This window comes from Sturnira hondurensis, unplaced genomic scaffold (genome assembly GCF_014824575.4).
Source record: "Sturnira hondurensis isolate 20B ecotype Veracruz unplaced genomic scaffold, ASM1482457v3 Scaffold0007865, whole genome shotgun sequence".
NCBI classification, from domain to species: Eukaryota; Metazoa; Chordata; class Mammalia; order Chiroptera; family Phyllostomidae; genus Sturnira; species Sturnira hondurensis.
Window position 1 is genome coordinate 14,950,719 of NW_028080496.1, and position 18,179 is coordinate 14,968,897.

At 46.9% G+C, this 18,179-nt stretch overlaps 1 protein-coding gene across 2 annotated transcripts in view; it reads right to left on the minus strand.

Annotated features, from left to right (window-relative positions):
- Nucleotides 1–18,179, minus strand: part of TUBGCP5 (tubulin gamma complex component 5) — a 52,685-nt gene that overhangs the window by 6,468 nt on the left and 28,038 nt on the right. For both annotated transcript variants that reach the window (XM_037053822.1, XM_037053823.1), the window contains exons 11-19: nucleotides 17,290–17,492; nucleotides 15,731–15,846; nucleotides 13,790–14,058; nucleotides 10,012–10,210; nucleotides 8,787–8,975; nucleotides 7,281–7,463; nucleotides 3,018–3,102; nucleotides 2,270–2,390; nucleotides 1,522–1,667 (exon numbers count right to left, since the gene is read on the minus strand). In XM_037053822.1, the coding sequence (XP_036909717.1) occupies nucleotides 1,522–1,667; nucleotides 2,270–2,390; nucleotides 3,018–3,102; nucleotides 7,281–7,463; nucleotides 8,787–8,975; nucleotides 10,012–10,210; nucleotides 13,790–14,058; nucleotides 15,731–15,846; nucleotides 17,290–17,492 (1,511 nt within the window). The remainder of the gene's footprint in view (nucleotides 1–1,521; nucleotides 1,668–2,269; nucleotides 2,391–3,017; nucleotides 3,103–7,280; nucleotides 7,464–8,786; nucleotides 8,976–10,011; nucleotides 10,211–13,789; nucleotides 14,059–15,730; nucleotides 15,847–17,289; nucleotides 17,493–18,179) is intronic.

Below are 18,179 nucleotides of genomic sequence, written 5' to 3' on the forward strand. Positions count from 1 at the left end.
CTGATGAAGTGCTACTCTCTCAGGGCTGCCCTTCTCTGCGGGGACCTCCAGTCGCACAGTGACTGGACGCCTCACTGACCAACAGACCGTTCCCGGTAGGGAGGGGTAAGTATATTCAACCAGACAGGAAAGTGCACTGATTTGTTTTTTAAATCATCAGGTAGCCCTGGCAGGTGGCTCAGTTGGTAGGGTGCTGTCCCGCCAAACACAAGGTTGTGGGTTGGATCCCCAGTCAGGGCATGTACCCAGGTTGCAGGTTCAATTCTCAGTTGGGGTGCATGTGAGAGGCAACCAATCTATGTTTCTCTCTCTCTCTCTCCCTCCCTTCCCCTCTCTCTAAAATCAGTACATATATCCTCAGGTGAGGGTTAAAAAAAAATCAGCAGGTAAGATAAAGGTATGTATTTTTCTCTTTTAAAAAGACCTTATTTATTTATTTTTAGAGAAAGGGGAAGGGAGGGAGAAAGAGAGGGAGAGAAACATCAATGTGCGGTTGCCTCTCTTGTGTCTCCAACTGAGGACCTGGCCTGCAACCCAGGCCTGTGCCCTGACTGGGAATCGAACTACTGACCCTTTGGTTCACAGGCCAGCGCTCAATCCATTGAGCTACATCAGACAGGGCTGAAGGTACACATTTTTCTAATTTGCACTGTTTACACAGAGGCAGGCAAAAGCAGGTTTACAGCTGTGAGTACAGGAAACAGAATTTATCCTTGTTATTACTTACCAATTATTGTGTCATTTATTTGTATTACGACTGCAAACCTACTTTTGCCCACCCTGCACACCCGCAACTCCTACCACTCACTCTCAACACTGACTGAAGGGTTGGGGCCACAGTCCGAGCGCCACTGATGTGGCCCTGAGGGGCAGACGGCAGCAGGTCTAAACCACTGGCTGGAAAGGCTCACTTCACAGGAACAAAATGGGTGTTAGAACTTACAGGCCAGATGACCAGAAATTTCTTTGGCAACCACTTTAAACCCTAAAAGGAGTCCTGGCAATATGGGCACTGTGCAAATGGCAGAAGCCTCTCTCAGGACGTCCTCTCGAACTGGTTTGAAGATGTGGAAGAAAAAAGTACTTTGTAATGACTTACTTCTTGTTTTAAAAAAAAAAAAAGCATAGTCTGCCTGTATCTTCCTTCAGACAGTGCACACCAGCCTGGCAGAGTCTGGCTGTCACTAAAAACTGAAGCCATTTCCCAGGGGTGGCTGTTACCACCGATCAAAAGTCAGAGGACCACAGAGCAAGTTCGGAAGGCAATGCGAAAGAGGGGCTCTGGCCATGCCTGTCCCAGGGGGCAGGCGGGACAGCGGACTTGGGACACATGTGCCCTGGCAGGTCTAAAACTGTCCCCCCACCCCGCCCACTACCCTAGTGGTTTACCATCAAAGTGTGAACATGTGCTATTTTCACATTTGCAGCCTAGAGCTACGCTGTGGGCTCCTCCAGCTTTCTGATCTATTACAGTGATGTCCTATGAGCAGCTGGGCACAAGGCGGACGGACGGACACAAACCCTGGTCATGATATAGTTGTGTAGGCTGTTCACGAAGTGCATGAGCTTCACTCGCAAGAGGAGCATGCGGTGAATCTGCTGTCGCACTGGTTTCCTCTGTGGCCCGCACTGGAGTCCTTCCTGTAGGTGTGGCTTCTCAGCTAGCTCTGCGAGAGAGTCAAACAGTGGCGTGGGCAGTGAGCTCTGCTCTCAGCTGGGGAGGGCGGGGCCCCTGCAGCAAGGTCACCACAGGTGCTGCACGGACCCACCTTTAGCATCTCTGGAAGGGGGTGTCCTGAAAAGATCCCATAACACCTGAATGGTCACTGTCATCAAAATGCAAATGCAAAGTCCCAGGGATCTCTCATTAAAAACCGTCACGTAGCGCCTACTGGTGTGGCTCAGTGGGTCGAGCACTGGCCTGCAAACCAAAGAGTGGTTGGTTCAATTCCCAGTCGGGGCACATGCCTGGGTTGTGGGCCAGGTCCATGGTGGGTGCGTGAGAGGCATCGACTGATATTTCTCTCCCTCTCTTTCTACCTCCCTTCCCCACTCTAAAAATAAATATTTTAAAAAGAACATTGACTCTGGCATTTATAAAAATGCTGCTATAAATACACATCACTTTTGTATTTGTACTTAAAAAGTACAAATACATATATATAACAAATGACCAGACCACCAATCTCTTTTTCAGGGCTGAAATTAAACCATAATTTAATTTGAATTATAATTACATTTTATAATTAATTTTCAAGTATAATCTTACCACCGAATAGCAACACATCCAGACTGTACTTGGCCCACTTAATCTGCAGTAAGAGAAGGAACACCTGGTTGTAAATTTTTTGACATTCCGAGCTTATAACAATGTCCACAGGCCATGGGACCTGTGAAAACAAAAACGGAAAATCAGGATAGAAGGAAACCCACTACCTGCACGTGTTCATTGTTTTTTATCCTCACCCTAGCACATGTTTTCATCCCTCTTAAAGAGAGAGGAAGGGAGGAAGAGAGAGACACACACACACACACACACACATACACATCAATGTGAGAGAGAAACGTCACTCAGTTGCCTCCTGTCTATGCCCCGACCACGGATCAAACCCGCAACCTAGGTATGTGCCTTGGGTGGGGATGGAATCCTCAAGTTCTCGGTGTATGAGATAGTGCTCTACCCCACTGAGCCACTGAGCCACGCCAGGCAGGGCTTGCACCGCTTAGTTTTAACACTACACCAAACAGTGTTCTTTTTTTTTTTTAAATATTTTATTTATTTATCATTAGATGGGGAAGGGAAGGAGAGAGGGAGAGAAATATCAATGTATGGTTGCCTCTGCCGAGGACACACAATGTATCGTGTGTCCCCTGCCGGGAACTGGCCTGCAACCCAGGCATGTGCCCTGACTGGGAATCGAACCGCGATCATCTGGTTCGCAGGCCCGTGCTCAATCCACTGAGCTACACCAGCCAGGGCTCCAAACAGTGTTCTTACAAAGCGTATCAGCACATACCTTGTAGCTCAGGGTCAGACCATCTAGGATATGAACGGGGAGTTTCTTCTTCGCTGTGTCCATGTTTTCAAAAGATATGGAGAGACTAGAAAAAGAAATTTCAGTTTCAGTTGGTGAAAACATGCTCATATAAAAGGGTCTCTCAAAAAACCATAACAGCATTTATTTTAGCATTACAGCATTCATAGCATTATAAATTACAATGCTAACATTTATTTTATTTACATCATATTCCAGAAAAGACACTGTATTTCATAAAAGGAGTGCCAATGTTCCTATACAGCCATACTTTCTGGCATATATTCCAGAACAGAAATTTGGTTTTGGAAATAAGAAAGGAAAAATTTTCAAATACTAAGTTTAGCTGTAAAAGAAAAGAAACACCTAACAGCTGTCCATTAATTAGGAAAAGGGAGGAAGGCAGGCAGCTTAATATGGAAACATCCAGGCAACCAATGGGCACAGAGAGGACCTCTGCACAGCCCAGGAGCATGTGCGTGATCACAGTGGGTTCTGCTTCTACAGGAGTTTTGCACGCACGTCCCTAACACTGGTTCGAATGTGACTCTCAATAGAAAGAAGCAAGTGACTGAGCACTTGAGACTGTCCCTGTGTGGGGAGCTGCATGGGCACGTGAGGGTCTGATGACCCTGCTCCTCAGGGTCCAGCCACCACCTTGAGGACCACACAGCCCTCAGGGAGCCGGAGCCGGAGCCTGAGCAACGGGTCTGGGTGTGGGCCGTGCCACCACGTGGAAATTTAACAAGCACAGTTACCTTCCGGGGAGGGAGGAGGCTTGAAGGGACAGAAACAGAAGCCAGATCTCCCTAAAAGAACCTTGGTACCAATGATTTCAACTTCAGAAACACACAGCTGTTTGCCTAATTGAAAGCAAAATGGCGATGGGGGAGGGGGACCAGCAAAGCAGTCCTGGAAGAGGACACGAGCTGTCAGAACAGAGCCGGCTCGGGGTCACGTGGGTGCGGGTTCGATCCCACCGAGGCTCAGAGGTGGCAGTGCAGGATGCACAGTGAACTCACGGGGGCTGCGGTTGCTACTGTGACTTTGGAACTACTACTACTTATTATAAAGCAAATCCAGTACGTGTTAGGGTAATTCGCTAGTAACGCTCAAAGGAAAATCAAAGTGGAACTGGTCATCTTTCACAGACACTGAAAATATCAACGTGAGCTTATGTTTTGTTCTGCTCTTCCTATAGATGTCCTAGCTCCGTCCTAGGATGGTGGTGACAACCCAGGGAGCCCAGAGGTGGTGACAACCCAGGGCTGATGGATCTACTCCAGCACTGATGGAGGGCCTCTGAACCCACCAAACAGCTGTGATAAGTGCTCGTAGGAGAGGCACATGGGCCCGGGCAGGATGAGCACAGAATGAGCTAGATGTTGGACTTGAGAGCCAGGGGCTCCCTGGGGTCACTGGGGTGAAGTGACAGGGTTCCCTCTGGGTCAAACTAGAACAGTCTAAGCAACAAAAAAAGAATAACTGTAATAGCTGTGGCTGGTGTGGCTCAGTGGATTGAGCGCCGGTCTGTGAACCAAAGGGTCGCTGGTTCGATTCCCAGTCAGGGCACATGTCTGGGTTGCAGGCCAGGTCCCCAATAGGTGCACACAAGAGGGACTATACATTAATGTTTCCCTCTCTTTCTTCCTCCCTTACCCTCTAAAAATAAATAAATCTTTAAAGAAAAAGAATAACTGTAATAGATTAAGACATGTCAAGAATAACAAAACTCATGGGTTTCTACTGATATTGAACAATATACCCTGCACTGGGACCCTCTGTGGGTGTGGGGCACTAATGTCTTCTCGTGAAAAGAATCGAGCAGTTACCCTGCTTTTATAACCACATAATTGATGAAATTCTGCTTTTATGGAAGAATCTAAGGTAATAAAAGAATAAAATGAGGACTTCCGCCAAGATGGAGGCATAGGTGGAAACACTGTGCCTTCTCCCACAACCAAGTTTGGATACAACAAAAGTTTTGGAGAACTAACACACACCCAGAGGCCAGAAAACCGAATTATACGGAAGTCCGACAGCTACAAACTGTTCAACGGGGACGGTAAGAGAGGCAAAGCCAGCAGTGGAGCAGGGTCGGGAAGGACAGACCTAGGAGCGCAGGCAGCCCGGACCTAGTCAGGGTGCGGGGCAGACTGACCAAGGTCGCACATTCCAGCGCAGTGAGACGGACCACGCAGGCCCCAGGGGGCGAACGCAGTGGTGGAGGGCTGACGGCGGTGGCACACTCGCGTGCAGTGGAGCGGGGCGAGTGGCCCTGGTGACGGTGGTGGCTGCGGTGCTGGTGGGGGTCGCGGGCTGCGGAGGGCGCCGGAGGGAAGCCATTGTCCCTCTTTAAGCCCGCCCCCACATACAACGTCACAACCCAGTGACTTAGTTGCCCTGCTCTGGTGAAAACCTAGGGCTCCGTTCCTGCTACTTAACAGGCACAAACAGCCCAGGCACAAACAGCCCAAAGGATGGCTCAAGAAGAACTCAAAGTCCCAGAGCCAATAACTCTAAGCGACAAACAGATTGTCAGGCTCTCAGAAGCCCAATTTAAAACACTATCAGGATGCTCACAGAATTGGTAGAGTACAGTCACAAATTGGAGGAACATATGAAGGCTAAACTAATTGAAACAAAGGGAAATGTCCAGGAAACCAATAGCGATGGAAAGGAACCTGGGACTCAAATCAATGGAATGGACCAGAAGGAAGAACGAAACATCGGACCAGAAAGGAAGGAAGAAGTGAGAATTCAAAAAATTCCAACATCCGGATTGTAGGGGTACCAGAAGGGGGAAAGAAACAGCCACGAGTGGAAAACGTATTTGAACAAATAATAAAGGAGAACTTCCCCAGTCTGGCAAAGGAAATGGACTTCCGGGAAATCCAGGAAGCTCAGAGAGTCCCAAAGAAGTTGGACCCGAGAAGGAACACACCAAGGCACATCATAATTACATTAGCCAAGACTAAAATGAAGGAGAGAATCCTAGAAGCAGCAAGGGATAAGGGGACAGTCACCTACAAAGGAGTACCCNCAGAAAATAGCATAGATGGTAGGCAGAAAATGGATAGGGGGGAGGGCGAGAATAGTGGGGGAAATAGAGAATCTACAGAACCTGAGACACGTGGTTATAAACTAAGGGGGGGCGGGGGAGAATGGTGGGGGAGGGAGTGTGTGGGTGGAGGGAAATGGAGGGGGGGAATAGAACAACTGTAATGGTATAATCAGTAAAATATATTTTAAAAAAAGAATAAAATGAAACTAAAGGGAATTATTTTATCTACTACTAAGTAGTAGACAGTTAGTCACCAGCATGGTTGTGAGGAAAATAACCCCCAGAGTTGGCACCTGACGCATGTTAACTAGGATCATCATTGCTTTGGCAGGGGAATGAGGACTAGAGCTAAGCAGGAAGCAAGGATCCAGAGGGTGGGGGGAAGGTGGGTTACCGCCTCTGTGCTGCAAAGATGTGGGGGCACCGACTGGCAGAGTTGGCCAAGTGGGTGGGTGGGAGGAAGGGCAGGTCAGCCTAGGATAAGCCTGTGGAATAGTCTGAAAACCTACAACTGTATCCATTAGGTGAAGATGCCTACTCGCCACTCCCAAACCTGCGTGGCAGCAGCAGGTGGAGGCAGTGAGGGTCCCCAAGGCCCGGAGCTGCCTAAGACCACGAGGCCACCAGAGAGGAGGCCAGCACAGTGGCTGGGACAGGGCAGGGCAGGGCAAGACAGGGCAGGGCAGGGGCAGGACAGGGGCAGAGCCTGGGACAGCTCTGATTCCAGCGCCTTGAGGGAGGTTAGCAGGGCCCGAGAGCTGCCCAGTTCCATCTTTTCATCCTGCTTTGCTTGGTGAGCAAGCCACTCAGCTTCCCACTGCCTTGGTTTTCCAATATGTAAATTACATTAGCAAAATTCATGGGGTCAGTGTGAAGATTAAATAAGATGATCCACATAGTAATTAACTGAGGGGGTCCATGGGACAGGGATTATTCTATAACACTGAACATAAAAGGTGGCTTCTACCCAGCTGGTGTAGCTCAGTGGATTGAGCAAGGGCCTGTGAACCAGAAGGATACCGGTTTGATTCCCAGTCAGGGCACACGCTTGGGTCGAGGCCCAGGTGCCCAGTAGGGGGCCCATGAGAGGCAACAACGCATTGATGTTTCTCTCCCTCTCTTTCTCCCTCCCTTCCCGTCTGTAAAAAATAAATAAATAAAAGGTGGCTTCCACATTTTACCGTGAACTGTCTTCGGGATAACGCTGTCCTACAGCCTCTTGGAGCTGGACGTTAAGAAAAGACACGTTTTGCCAGGTTTCCTTTTCTCTTATTTTATCAAAAATCGATGTGTAGAAGTCATACATGGTATCTCCACCTTCCATCAAGAAGAAATTCCTCATGGCCTGCAAGTACTCCACCAACCTGCAAGGAGAGGCAGGAGGCAACATGAGGCGGTCCCGTGTCTGTCACAGGCTTCGTGTGCCAGTGTTAGCAGTGACACAGGTTAACACTCAGCAGTGACAGCAGTCAGAAACGCTAACACCTCTTAGGTACTTCGCAACAATAGAAGTTGTTTTTCCTTAACACAGAAAACTGGTCAGTCAAAAAATATGAAAAAAAGACCCTAGCTGGTGTAGCTCAGTGGATTGAGCACAGGCCTATGAATCAAGGGATTGCAGTTCGATTCCCAGTCAGGGCACATGCCTGGGTTGCAGGCCAGTTCCCGGCAGGGGACACACCAGAGGCAACCATGCATTGATATTTCTCTCCCTCTCTCCTTCCCTTCCCCTCTAAAGATACATAAATAAAAATAAATAAAAATTAAAAAAATAAAATCCCTTAAAAAATTGTAAAGAAAAAAAAAAGGAAATAAAAATCCCACCATTCATGTTGAATTTTCACCGGTACTATTTAGGGTATTGTTTCCAGTTTCTTTTTCTGTGTCTTTAATAAAATATAGTCCTCACCATATTATATGTGCTGCTTTTTTAAGCTTTAAGATCAAAATATGTAGAGGAGATTAGATGGTAGAGGGACTGAGCTAAAAGGAAAAAGGATCCATGGACGTGGACAACAGTGCAGTGATTTCTGGGACCAGGGCAGTGTAAGGGGACTAAACAGTAACGGAAAAAAGTACAATAAAGATTATTTAGACCTGGCTGGTGTGGCTCAGTAGATTGAGCATGGGCCCGTGAATGAAAGGGTCATTGGTTCGATTCCCAGTCAGGGCACATGCCTGGGTTGCGAACCATATCCCCAATAAGGGGCGTATTGGTGTTTCTCTCCCCCTTTCTCTGAAAATAAATAAAATCTTCAAAAAAATTAAATGTAAAAAAGAACAACATATGCTATTTAATACTCTGTATAAACTTGTTTGTATTAACTGTACTAAATGCACACATGATACGATATAAGTATGCCATAATTTTTGAGATGCCATAATACAAAGAACTGGTAATTTGCACATTGTCCCCCCGATGGCAGATTTTGTGATGGGCATTTTTGTGCAACATACTTCCTCTCTTTTTCTTCTGGGATAGTGTCTCGGAAATAAACAATTAAATTGCACAACAAGGTTAAGAAAACATTAAAGATCAGTTGATTCTCTGAAAAGAAACTGATTAACTGCACATCTATTTCCCACTCTAATAAAAACTGACTGGAAATACAGGTTTTAACATAATCACAACAGTTCTTGAAGCACAATAAACTGCAGACAACTTCCGAAACGAAGCCCCCTCAGACCTGTAATCTGTCTTCAGCGTCCGCATGAGGTTTCCGCAGCACTCGAGATACTGCCTGTCAATATGGGGGTAGAGGCAAGATCTCAGCGTCAATTCGAACGTCTGGCATGTCACAGACTCCGAGGACCTATCCACACAGATGTCTCCGCCAGCAAACTTCTCGTGAAAGTCACTCTGTTCCAAATACAACCTTTAACATAAAAAAAGAAGTCTTCTTTTAGGAGCAGCCGTCAACAGGATTCTCTGAAATCAAAACTTCAGAGTGCCATGTTAACTCCTGGTTTTAAAAACTATTACAGAAAGAGGGCAATGGTTTTTTTTAGTATATATTTTAAAGATTTTACTAATTTATTTTTAGAGAGAGGGGAAGGGGAGAAGGAGAGAAACATCAATGTTTCTTCAAAGCCCTGCTGAGAATCAAACCAGCAACCCTTTGGTTTGAAGGCCAGCACTCAATCCACTGAGCCACACCAAGCAAGGGCAGGAAGAGAGAAATTTGTTTCCTCAAAATATACTTTGAGTGAACCAGCTGTTCAGAGTCACTTCTGGGTCACTTCAGGGTCAAGCACTTCGGCCCTTTCTGGACACTAGGGCCACTGGCAGAGACTGGTGGCCTTAGGTAATAGCAGTGTGTTGGGACTGAGCACCTAAAAGCCTCGAGAGCCAAGACACATGTTACACACAGGGAGGGTCTGGTTCACTGGGTGTGTCTGATCCCCGTCCATGACCCAGACTTCTTAGAGCATCTTCTGTCCTGGAGACGGCACTGCCCTGGGCTTAGGGCACGTGACAGCCTGGGGATGTTCACAAACACCAGGGAGCCCAAAGGGCACATCTGAAATAAGTGAACACAGTACCTTCTTGTGCTCCACTCATTCATAAGGTAAGATAGGCTACAAAGGTTTTTACCTTTAAGGCTGAAAGGCCCCCACCTGGCAGAAATAAACAGTACTAAATATGGCATAGATTCTGCTATTTCAACCATCAGAAATGTTGCAGCTCGGCCAGGACTAGTGTGGCTCATTGGATTGGATGCCGGCCTACAAACCAAAGGGTTACCGGTTCAACTCCCAGTCAGGGCACATGCCTGGGTTTTGGGCCAGGTCCTCAGTAGGGGGCGCTCAAGAGGCATCCACACATTGATGTTTCTCTCCCTCTCTTTCTCCTTCCCTTTTCCTCTCTAAAAATAAATAAAATCTCAAAAAAAAGTAGCAGCTGGGGTTCACCTGGCAAAGTTGACAGCCAGCAGCGGGTCATGAATGTCGTCCAGTTCAGGGTGCCTCTCAGCAATGCACTGCATCTTGATAAGGTTTTCTTTGGTTGCCAGCTGCTCCGTGCGGGGCTGTGTGGGGGCATCTTCTCCATGCCGAAGGCGTGACTGTACCGACTCCAGAAAGAGGGTATATAGGCTTTTTCTTTCTGCATCTGAAACAAAGAAGTACGTCATAAAGAGGAATGTTACTTAACATTAAGTAACGTTCAGATATAGCATGTGATTTAATCCAAATGTTGCCTGGTATTTTCTCTCTGGAAATACTATGTGAGTCTATTCCCGTATCGTTCCTTTTATAATACAGTGCCACTACATATTTTTACATCCTGTCAGACAACTGTGAAGTTCAGGGTTGAACGTGAAAGTATAACCTAACTTTTTTCTGAATAAGAGAGTACCCTAAGCAGGACACTTGAAAGTTAAGTTACCACGTACAGTACCTGAGAATTTTATCGGAAAAAACAGTCCCAAGATTGGCCCTGGGAAGCTCATTACATTTTATTAACCCATCAAAAAAAATTCCAGAGGACTTCCGCCAAGATGGAGGCATAGGTGGAAACACTGTGCCTTCTCCCACAACCAAGTTTTAGAGAACAAAGACACAGCCACAAGACAGAAAACTGAATTATACGAAAGTCCGACTACATCTAACCATTCAAGGGGGACGGTAAGAGGGGCGGAGCCAGCAGCGAGCAGGGTTGGGTTGGGCAGGACAGATCCCCCGACCTAGGCGTGCAGGCAGCCCGGAACCAGTCGGGGTGTGGGGCAGACTGACCGCGGTCACACATTCGCGCACAGTGAGACGGACCATGCAGGCCCCAGGGGGCGAGGGCTGACGGCGGTGGCGCACTCGCGTGCAGTGGGACAAAACGCGTGGGCCCGGTGACAGTGGCAGCTGTGGCACCGGTGGGGGCAGTGGTGGCAGGCGGCAGACAGGACGCCATTGTTCCTCTTTGACCCCGCCCCCAAATACAACGTCACAATCCAGTGACTTAGTTGCCCTGCTCTAGTGAACACCTTAGGGCTCCAATCCTGCTACTTAACAGGCACGAACAGTCCAAAAGATGGTGCAAGAAGAACTCAAAGTCCCAGAGCCAATAACTCTAAGTGAAAAAGAAATAGTGAACCTCACAGATGCACAGTTCACGACACTGTTTATCAGGATGCTCACAGAACTGGTTGATTATAGTCACAAATTAGAGGAACATATGAAGGCTAAACTAATTGAAATGAAGGGAGATTGAGATGTCCAGGAAACCAATAGTGATGGAAAGGAAACTGGGACTCAAATCAATGGAATGGACCAGAAGGAAGAACGAAACATCTGACCAGAAAGGAATGAAGAAATGAGAATTCAAAAAAATGAGGAGAGGCTTAGGAACCTCCAGGACATCTTTAAACGTTCCAACATCCGGATTATAGGGGTACCAGAAGGGGGAAAGAAACAGCCACGAGTGGAAAACATATTTGAACAAATAATAAAGGAGAACTTCCCCAGTCTGGCAAAGGAAATAGACTTCCAGGAAATCCAGGAAGCTCAGAGAGTGCCAAAGAAGTTGGACCCAAGAAGGAACACACCAAGGCACATCATAATTACATTAGCCAAGACTAAAATGAAGGAGAGAATCCTAGAAGCAGCAAGGGATAAGGGGACAGTCACCTACAAAGGAGTACCCATCAGACTGTCAGCGGATTTCTCAAAAGAGACCTTACAGGCAAGAAGGGGCTGGAAAGAAGTATTCCAAGTCATGAAATCCAAAGACCTACAGCCAAGATTGCTTTATCCAGCAAAACTTTCATTTAGAATGGAAGGACAGATAAAGTGCTTCTCAGATAAGGTCAAGTTCAAGGAGTTCATCATCACCAAGCCCTTATTATATGAAATGCTAAAGGGACTTATATAAGAAAAAGAAGATGAAAAATATGAACAGTGAAAGGACAGCAAACACACAGTTATTAACAACCACACCTAAAACAAAAGCAAACCAAGAGGACAGCTAGATCAGGAGCAGAACCATAGAAATGAAGAACGCATGGAGGGTTAGCAACAGGGGAGTGGGAGGAGGAGAAGGGGGGAGAAGGCACAGAAAATAGCATAGAGGGTAGATAGAAAATAGATAGGGGAGAGGGCAAGAATAGTGGGGGAAATATAGAATCTAAAGAACTTGAGACATGTGGTCATAAACTGAAGGAGGGGAAGAGGGGGAGGGGTGTGCAGGGTGGAGGGGAATGAAGGGGGGGAATAGAACAATTGCAATGGTATAATCAATAAAATATATTATTAAAAAAAGAAAAAAATTCCAAAATAAAAATATTATTCTTATGTTTTAAATTTTTATTTATTGATTTTAGAAAGGTGGAAGAAAAAAAGAAAGGGGTGGCGGGAAACATCAGTTTGTTGTTCCACTTATCGATACATTCATTGGCTGATTCTTGTATGTTCCCTGACCGGGGATCAAACCCATAACCTTGGTATGTCTGGATGATGCTCTAACCAAATGAGCATGCACCCGGGCCAATTGAAAATATTACTAGAGAAGATACAAAATAATTGATGTAACACTAAGCTGAATTACAAACAAAACAACCAAGGGTCACATTTGTACTTCTCAAATCTTTTTAGTCAGTTGATAAAATTTTAAGTGCACTGTTTAAATAGCATCAAAAAAGACTAGAAATAACATCAAAATTTTCTTGAAATCTACGGTCCAGTCTAAATTGTTCACCAGTGAATTCCTCTGTCTGCCAGCGTTCATGGTCTTCAAGAATGACATGCTACAAGACATAGGGAATTATTTTTAAAGGACTAGTCCTGCCCTGGCTGGTGTAGCTCAGTGGATTGAGCATGGGCCTGTGAACCAAAGGGTTGCTGGTTTGATTCCCAGTCAGGGCATGTGCCTGGGTTGTAAGCCAGGTCCCCAATAGGGGGTGTGTGGAAGGCAGCCACACATTGATTTTCTTCCTCTCTTTCTCCTTCCATTCTGTCTCTAAAAATAAATGAAAATCTAAACAAAAACAAAAATCTAAACAAAAAAACAAAAACCAGTCCTTAGGAATCAAGATAAGGAAAATACATGTGGAACTTATTATCACTGCCTTTCAAATACAGTGCTACAAATTTCTTTCTGTCTTTTTCTTAAAGATTTTATGTATTTATTTTTAGAGAGAGGGTTGAGAAAGAAAGGGAGAGAAACACCAAACATTTGCCTCTAGCACACCCCGAACTGGGGATGTGGTTCACAACCAGGCATGTGCCCTGAGTGGGAATCAAACCAGCAACCTTTTGGTTAGTAGGCTGGTGTTCACTCCACTGAGCCTCACTGGCCAAAGCAACTGCTAGACATTTCCAATGAGGACAACCTTTTTTTGTACTAGCAGCAGCATGATCTACTCACTTGATCATGGTGCTATTTCCATGTAACTAGAAGGCTTTGACAATTTTCAAACTACCGGTGTGGCTCACTTGAGCATAGTCTTGCAAGCCCACCATGGCAGGTTCGATTCCCAGTCAGGGCACATGCCTGGGTTGTGGGTTCCATCCCCATTTGGGGCACGTACGAGTGGCAACCAACCAATCGATGTTTCTCTCTTTCTCCCTCCCTTCCCCTCTCTAAAAATCAAAAAACAACAAACAAACAGAAAACTACAGAATCACGCTGTATGTCGGATGACAAGAGCGAAGACAGCAGCAGAACACCCCCTGCCGCGAGAGGTGCACGGAAAGGGCCCACCTCTGGCTGTGGCCTGGCCCGCAGTGCCGTCCCCGGCCTGCAGGTGCTTCAGCAGCTGCATGGACTTGCCGGCCATGATGATGTGCTTCAGGACGGGCCTGAGGAAGGACACCATGGTGTGCTGCCGGCTGGAGGGCCCCTGCTCACTGCCGGAGCTTGCGCTGGCATTGTCGCTCATTTTCTCTTCATTTTCTGTCTTTTCTGACACACTGTAGAGTGTGTAGGTTGCGTACCAGAAGTCTCTGTGATTTACTGGAACATTTTTGTTTCTGTAGACATTCAAAGAACGTTAAATGTTCATCCTTCTTCCAAAAGAACAGGATGTGTATTCTAGTTTAGCCACATGAGACCCAGACATTCCCAGACATAGTCACTTTAGTTATTGCTAAAATGAAGCAACGTCTTTGCAAAATGGGAGAGTTTATCTGGCTTCAGCTTAACATGAAAACATGGATAAATACTCTGAATGGCTGAGATAAAACTCTAACTAAGTAGAAAGCTGCCTGAATTGGAATTAAACAAAATATGATTAACTTGTTTATCTCCTCTGAGAGTAATCTCCAGATTTCCCCCCACCCTCCACATAAGATTATTTTTTTAGAGAGAGAGGAAGGGAGAGGAGAGAAATATCAATGTGTGGTTGCCTCTTGCACGCCCCCTACTGGGGACCTGGCCCACAACCTAGGCATGTGCCCTGACTGGGAATTGAACTACTGACCTTTTGGTTCACAGGCCAGCGCTCAATCCACTGAGCCACACCAGCCAGGGACCACGTACATTGTTAACAGGACTGCTTTGAGTAATGAAATGATAGATACTTCTCACCATGTAGGAATAGTGAGAGAGGTGAAACAGGACAGAATGAGAGACAAAAACTGGACTGGGGGAAAGGCTGCCTCTTATATCTGAGCTCTGGAAACAGGGCCACCTATCCAGAGCTCGGAGGAGTCAGCACACCCTTCTCCTGTCGAGGGGAAAGGAACAGCTGTCCACAAAACCACACCCGCACACAGAGCACCCAACTTCACACAGAGTTGAGATACAGATTCTATGACTGTATTCAGAAAAATCAATTAACTTAAGGGTAAAAAAAAGTAGCACACTGGCTCCTGCAGGTCAGTAGTTGGAATGTCATCCCACACACCAAAAGGTCCAGAGTTCGATTCCTGGTTGGGGCACATGTCTGGGTCCCAGGTTTGGTCCTGGTCGGGGTGTGTAGCCAATTGATGTTTCTTTCTCACACCGATGTGTATGTGTGTCTCTCTCTCCCCTGCCTACCCTTTCGGCTCTCTAAAATCAACAAATACAACCCTGGGTGGTATAGCCCAGTGGATTGAGTGCGGGCCTGCGAACCAAAGGATCATGGTTCGATTTCCAGTCAGGGCACATGCCTGGGTTGCAGGCCAGTTCCGAGCAGGGGATATACGAGAGACAACCATACATTGATATTTCTCTCCTTCTCTCCTTCCCTTCCCTTCTAAAGATAAATAAAAAAATCTTTAAAAAAATAAAATAAATTAATATATCCTCAGGTGAGGATTAAAAAGAAAAAAAATCTAGAGCAACTAATTTAGAGAAATAAACGTATTAGGGGCCTCTTCACTAATGTTTTCATACTTGTTTCTAACCGATGCTTTACCCTGGAATGACTGGAGCGGCTGGTTGTTGCCGGCGCTCGCCCCATGGGAAGCGCTGTGCGGTTCACTAGGCCAGGCCCACACAGATACACTACCATTTGGGAGGCAGGCTGCAGAGCTAAGCGGTGAACTGACACAATGGCAGGAGAAAGATGTTTCGGTGCTGTGCCCAGACATGCCCTATGGCAACCACAGAGCTCTCCTGGCAAAACCACTCTCCCTCAGTAGTGCCTGAACCGAGCGATCACGTCTGAATGGAGCAAACGTGCCCCATGTGGCCCGTGCTTTGTGCGGCTGCGGTCACCTCTGGATGATGAACTCCCGCGCACAGTCGCCCAGGTGGCCATGCGCGATCCACTCGTCCACGATCTGCAGGTAGGGCCGCACGGTCTCCACCCAGAGAGAGAAGAGCAGGGAGACCTGCAGGGACATGCGCACAGGCCACTCTCAGGGCACCCTCATCTTGGCATGAGACGAGGCTAACGTGCTTCTGAGATGCCTTCTAAAAAGTGACGTTTCTGCTTTTTGAAATAAAATAAGGAATTAAAAACCCAAACCGTGTATTATTAGATCCTTGTGCAGAACTCACCTACTCAGGAGATGAGCACATGTCTGTAGCCCATACTCGGACCCCCGTGAGTGACAGTTACCCAGGGACAATAGGCATGTGGTTTTCCTATCTAAATGACGCAGTGAGCAAGGTTTCCATAAAGAATGAGGACATGGTTCCATTCTACTGTCCTTCCCAGTAGGAAATCACTCCACGGCTGAAAGAAACCGACCTCCTCTACATGGAGCCGCAGGATGAAAATGGTGAAAAAACAACAGTACGCCAACAAACTGGGAAACACCTAAAACACACACCCAGACAAACCTGCAGCTTTCTAGATTCTAGTCTCTAATGAGTGCTGTGTTTTGTTAAATTGTGATAAAAAGTACGTAACATAAATATGCTCTCCACCATTTTTAAGTGTAAAGTTTAATCAAGTTAAGTATATTCATTATTGTGAGAACAGATCCCCAGGACATTTTGACGCTTAAAACCGCAACTCTGGCTGGTGTGGCTCAATGGATTGAGTGCTGGCCTGCCAACCAAAGGATCACTGGTTCGATTCCCAGTCAGGGCACATGCCTGGGTTGCAGGCCAGGTCCCCACTAAGGGGTGTGCTAGAGTCAACCATACATTGATGGTTTTCTCCCTCTCTCCCTCCCTCTAAAATAAATAAATAAATAAATAAAATCTTTTTTAAAAAAGTCCCTGCCACTCTGTCCCCATAACGCACCTCCCCTCCTCTCAGCCCTTAGTAATCTTGGTCCTACTTTGTGTTTCTGTGGCTGACCACTCTGGAAGCTTCCCATCACAGCCTTGCCGTTTTATTTCAGAAAGGGTTATTGCAACTTGCTTTGGAAGACAGCTGGCTACTTTTCACATCCTGCTGTCATGTTTTGTCCTTGTTGCATCGCATGCTTTTGGTCACTATAACAATTACAACTTAGAAGAGCCCTGGCTGGTGTAGCTCAGTGGATTGAGTGCCGGCCTGTGAACCAAAGGGTCGCTGGTTTCATTCCCAGTCAGGGCACATGTCTGGGTTGCGGGCCAGATCTCCAGTAGGGAGCATAAGACAGGCAACCACACATTGATGTTTTTCTCCCTCTTTCTCCCTCCCTTCCCCTCTGTCTAAAAGTAAATAAAATCTGAAAAGAACAAAACAAACTTAGAAGCTAATTTCAAAATCCTGCACAAGTGTCAGACACGCCATGACTTAAGTACTGTTTCTATAAAGAGCTGGGGCAGCTGTGCCCCACTGCTCTGGCAGCACAGAAGGGAGCCACATGCTTGAGACCAGATGAGGGGCCACGTACCGTTTGCTCAGAGGCCTCCCCCACATTGTCATACTCGAGAATGGCCTTGTACAGGGTGTTAAGCAGGTGAGACGCCCGAACGACGTTCCGTGTGTCCGGCGGGACCTCGGCTATACCGGTGCTGAAGACTCTGTGCAGAACCTTCAGCTGCCCCAGTCGGGGCGACAGCTTGTCCACCACGATGGCAAGAGTTACTGTGGTGTCTGTGAGGGTCAAGGGTCACACTCGTTAGCCAGGAAAACCGTGCAGTCAGATACAACAGAAATGCTTGACTACGAGGGAAGCCAGAGCCAAGGGGGGGGGGGGGGGTGTGTTTTCCTCTCCTGTAGCACAGGTTCATGTCTCTAAAGAAAGTACTTTCTAAGGGGAAAAAAACGAACTCCCAGAAAAACAATGTATAAAGGAGCTGACAGGGAAGGAAACACAAGTAATTCTTAGACAGAAAGACAGTCAACCTCATTTGTAACTAAAGAATACAAATTATAACTACTGAACAAAAGAAATAAATCCCAGAATACAATGGGGCTGCTGTTTCAGTGGGGGGGCCTGGCTACAAAGGTGCGGCAAGAGCCAGCTCGGACTCCCGAACGTGGAGGAGGCTATGGGAATCAAACAGTGGACTACACATCACAGAACAACACATCGTACTCCCCACTCCCCGAAGAAAAGCAAGCGCCCAAAGAGCTGTGACACCTGTGGCAGGTCTGCAGGCTCCTCACTGTGTCATGCAGGGGCAAGTCCCTGGTTTTGATCACAGACTACAGTGACGTGTGGGGTCACCCCTGGGGGAAGTCAGGTAAGTCCAGTGACGGGCACACAGGACTGGGAGCCACTTTGAGCAGCAGCTGCAACCAGAGCGGAGTGGAAGAAACCAGCACTGGGCCGCCAGT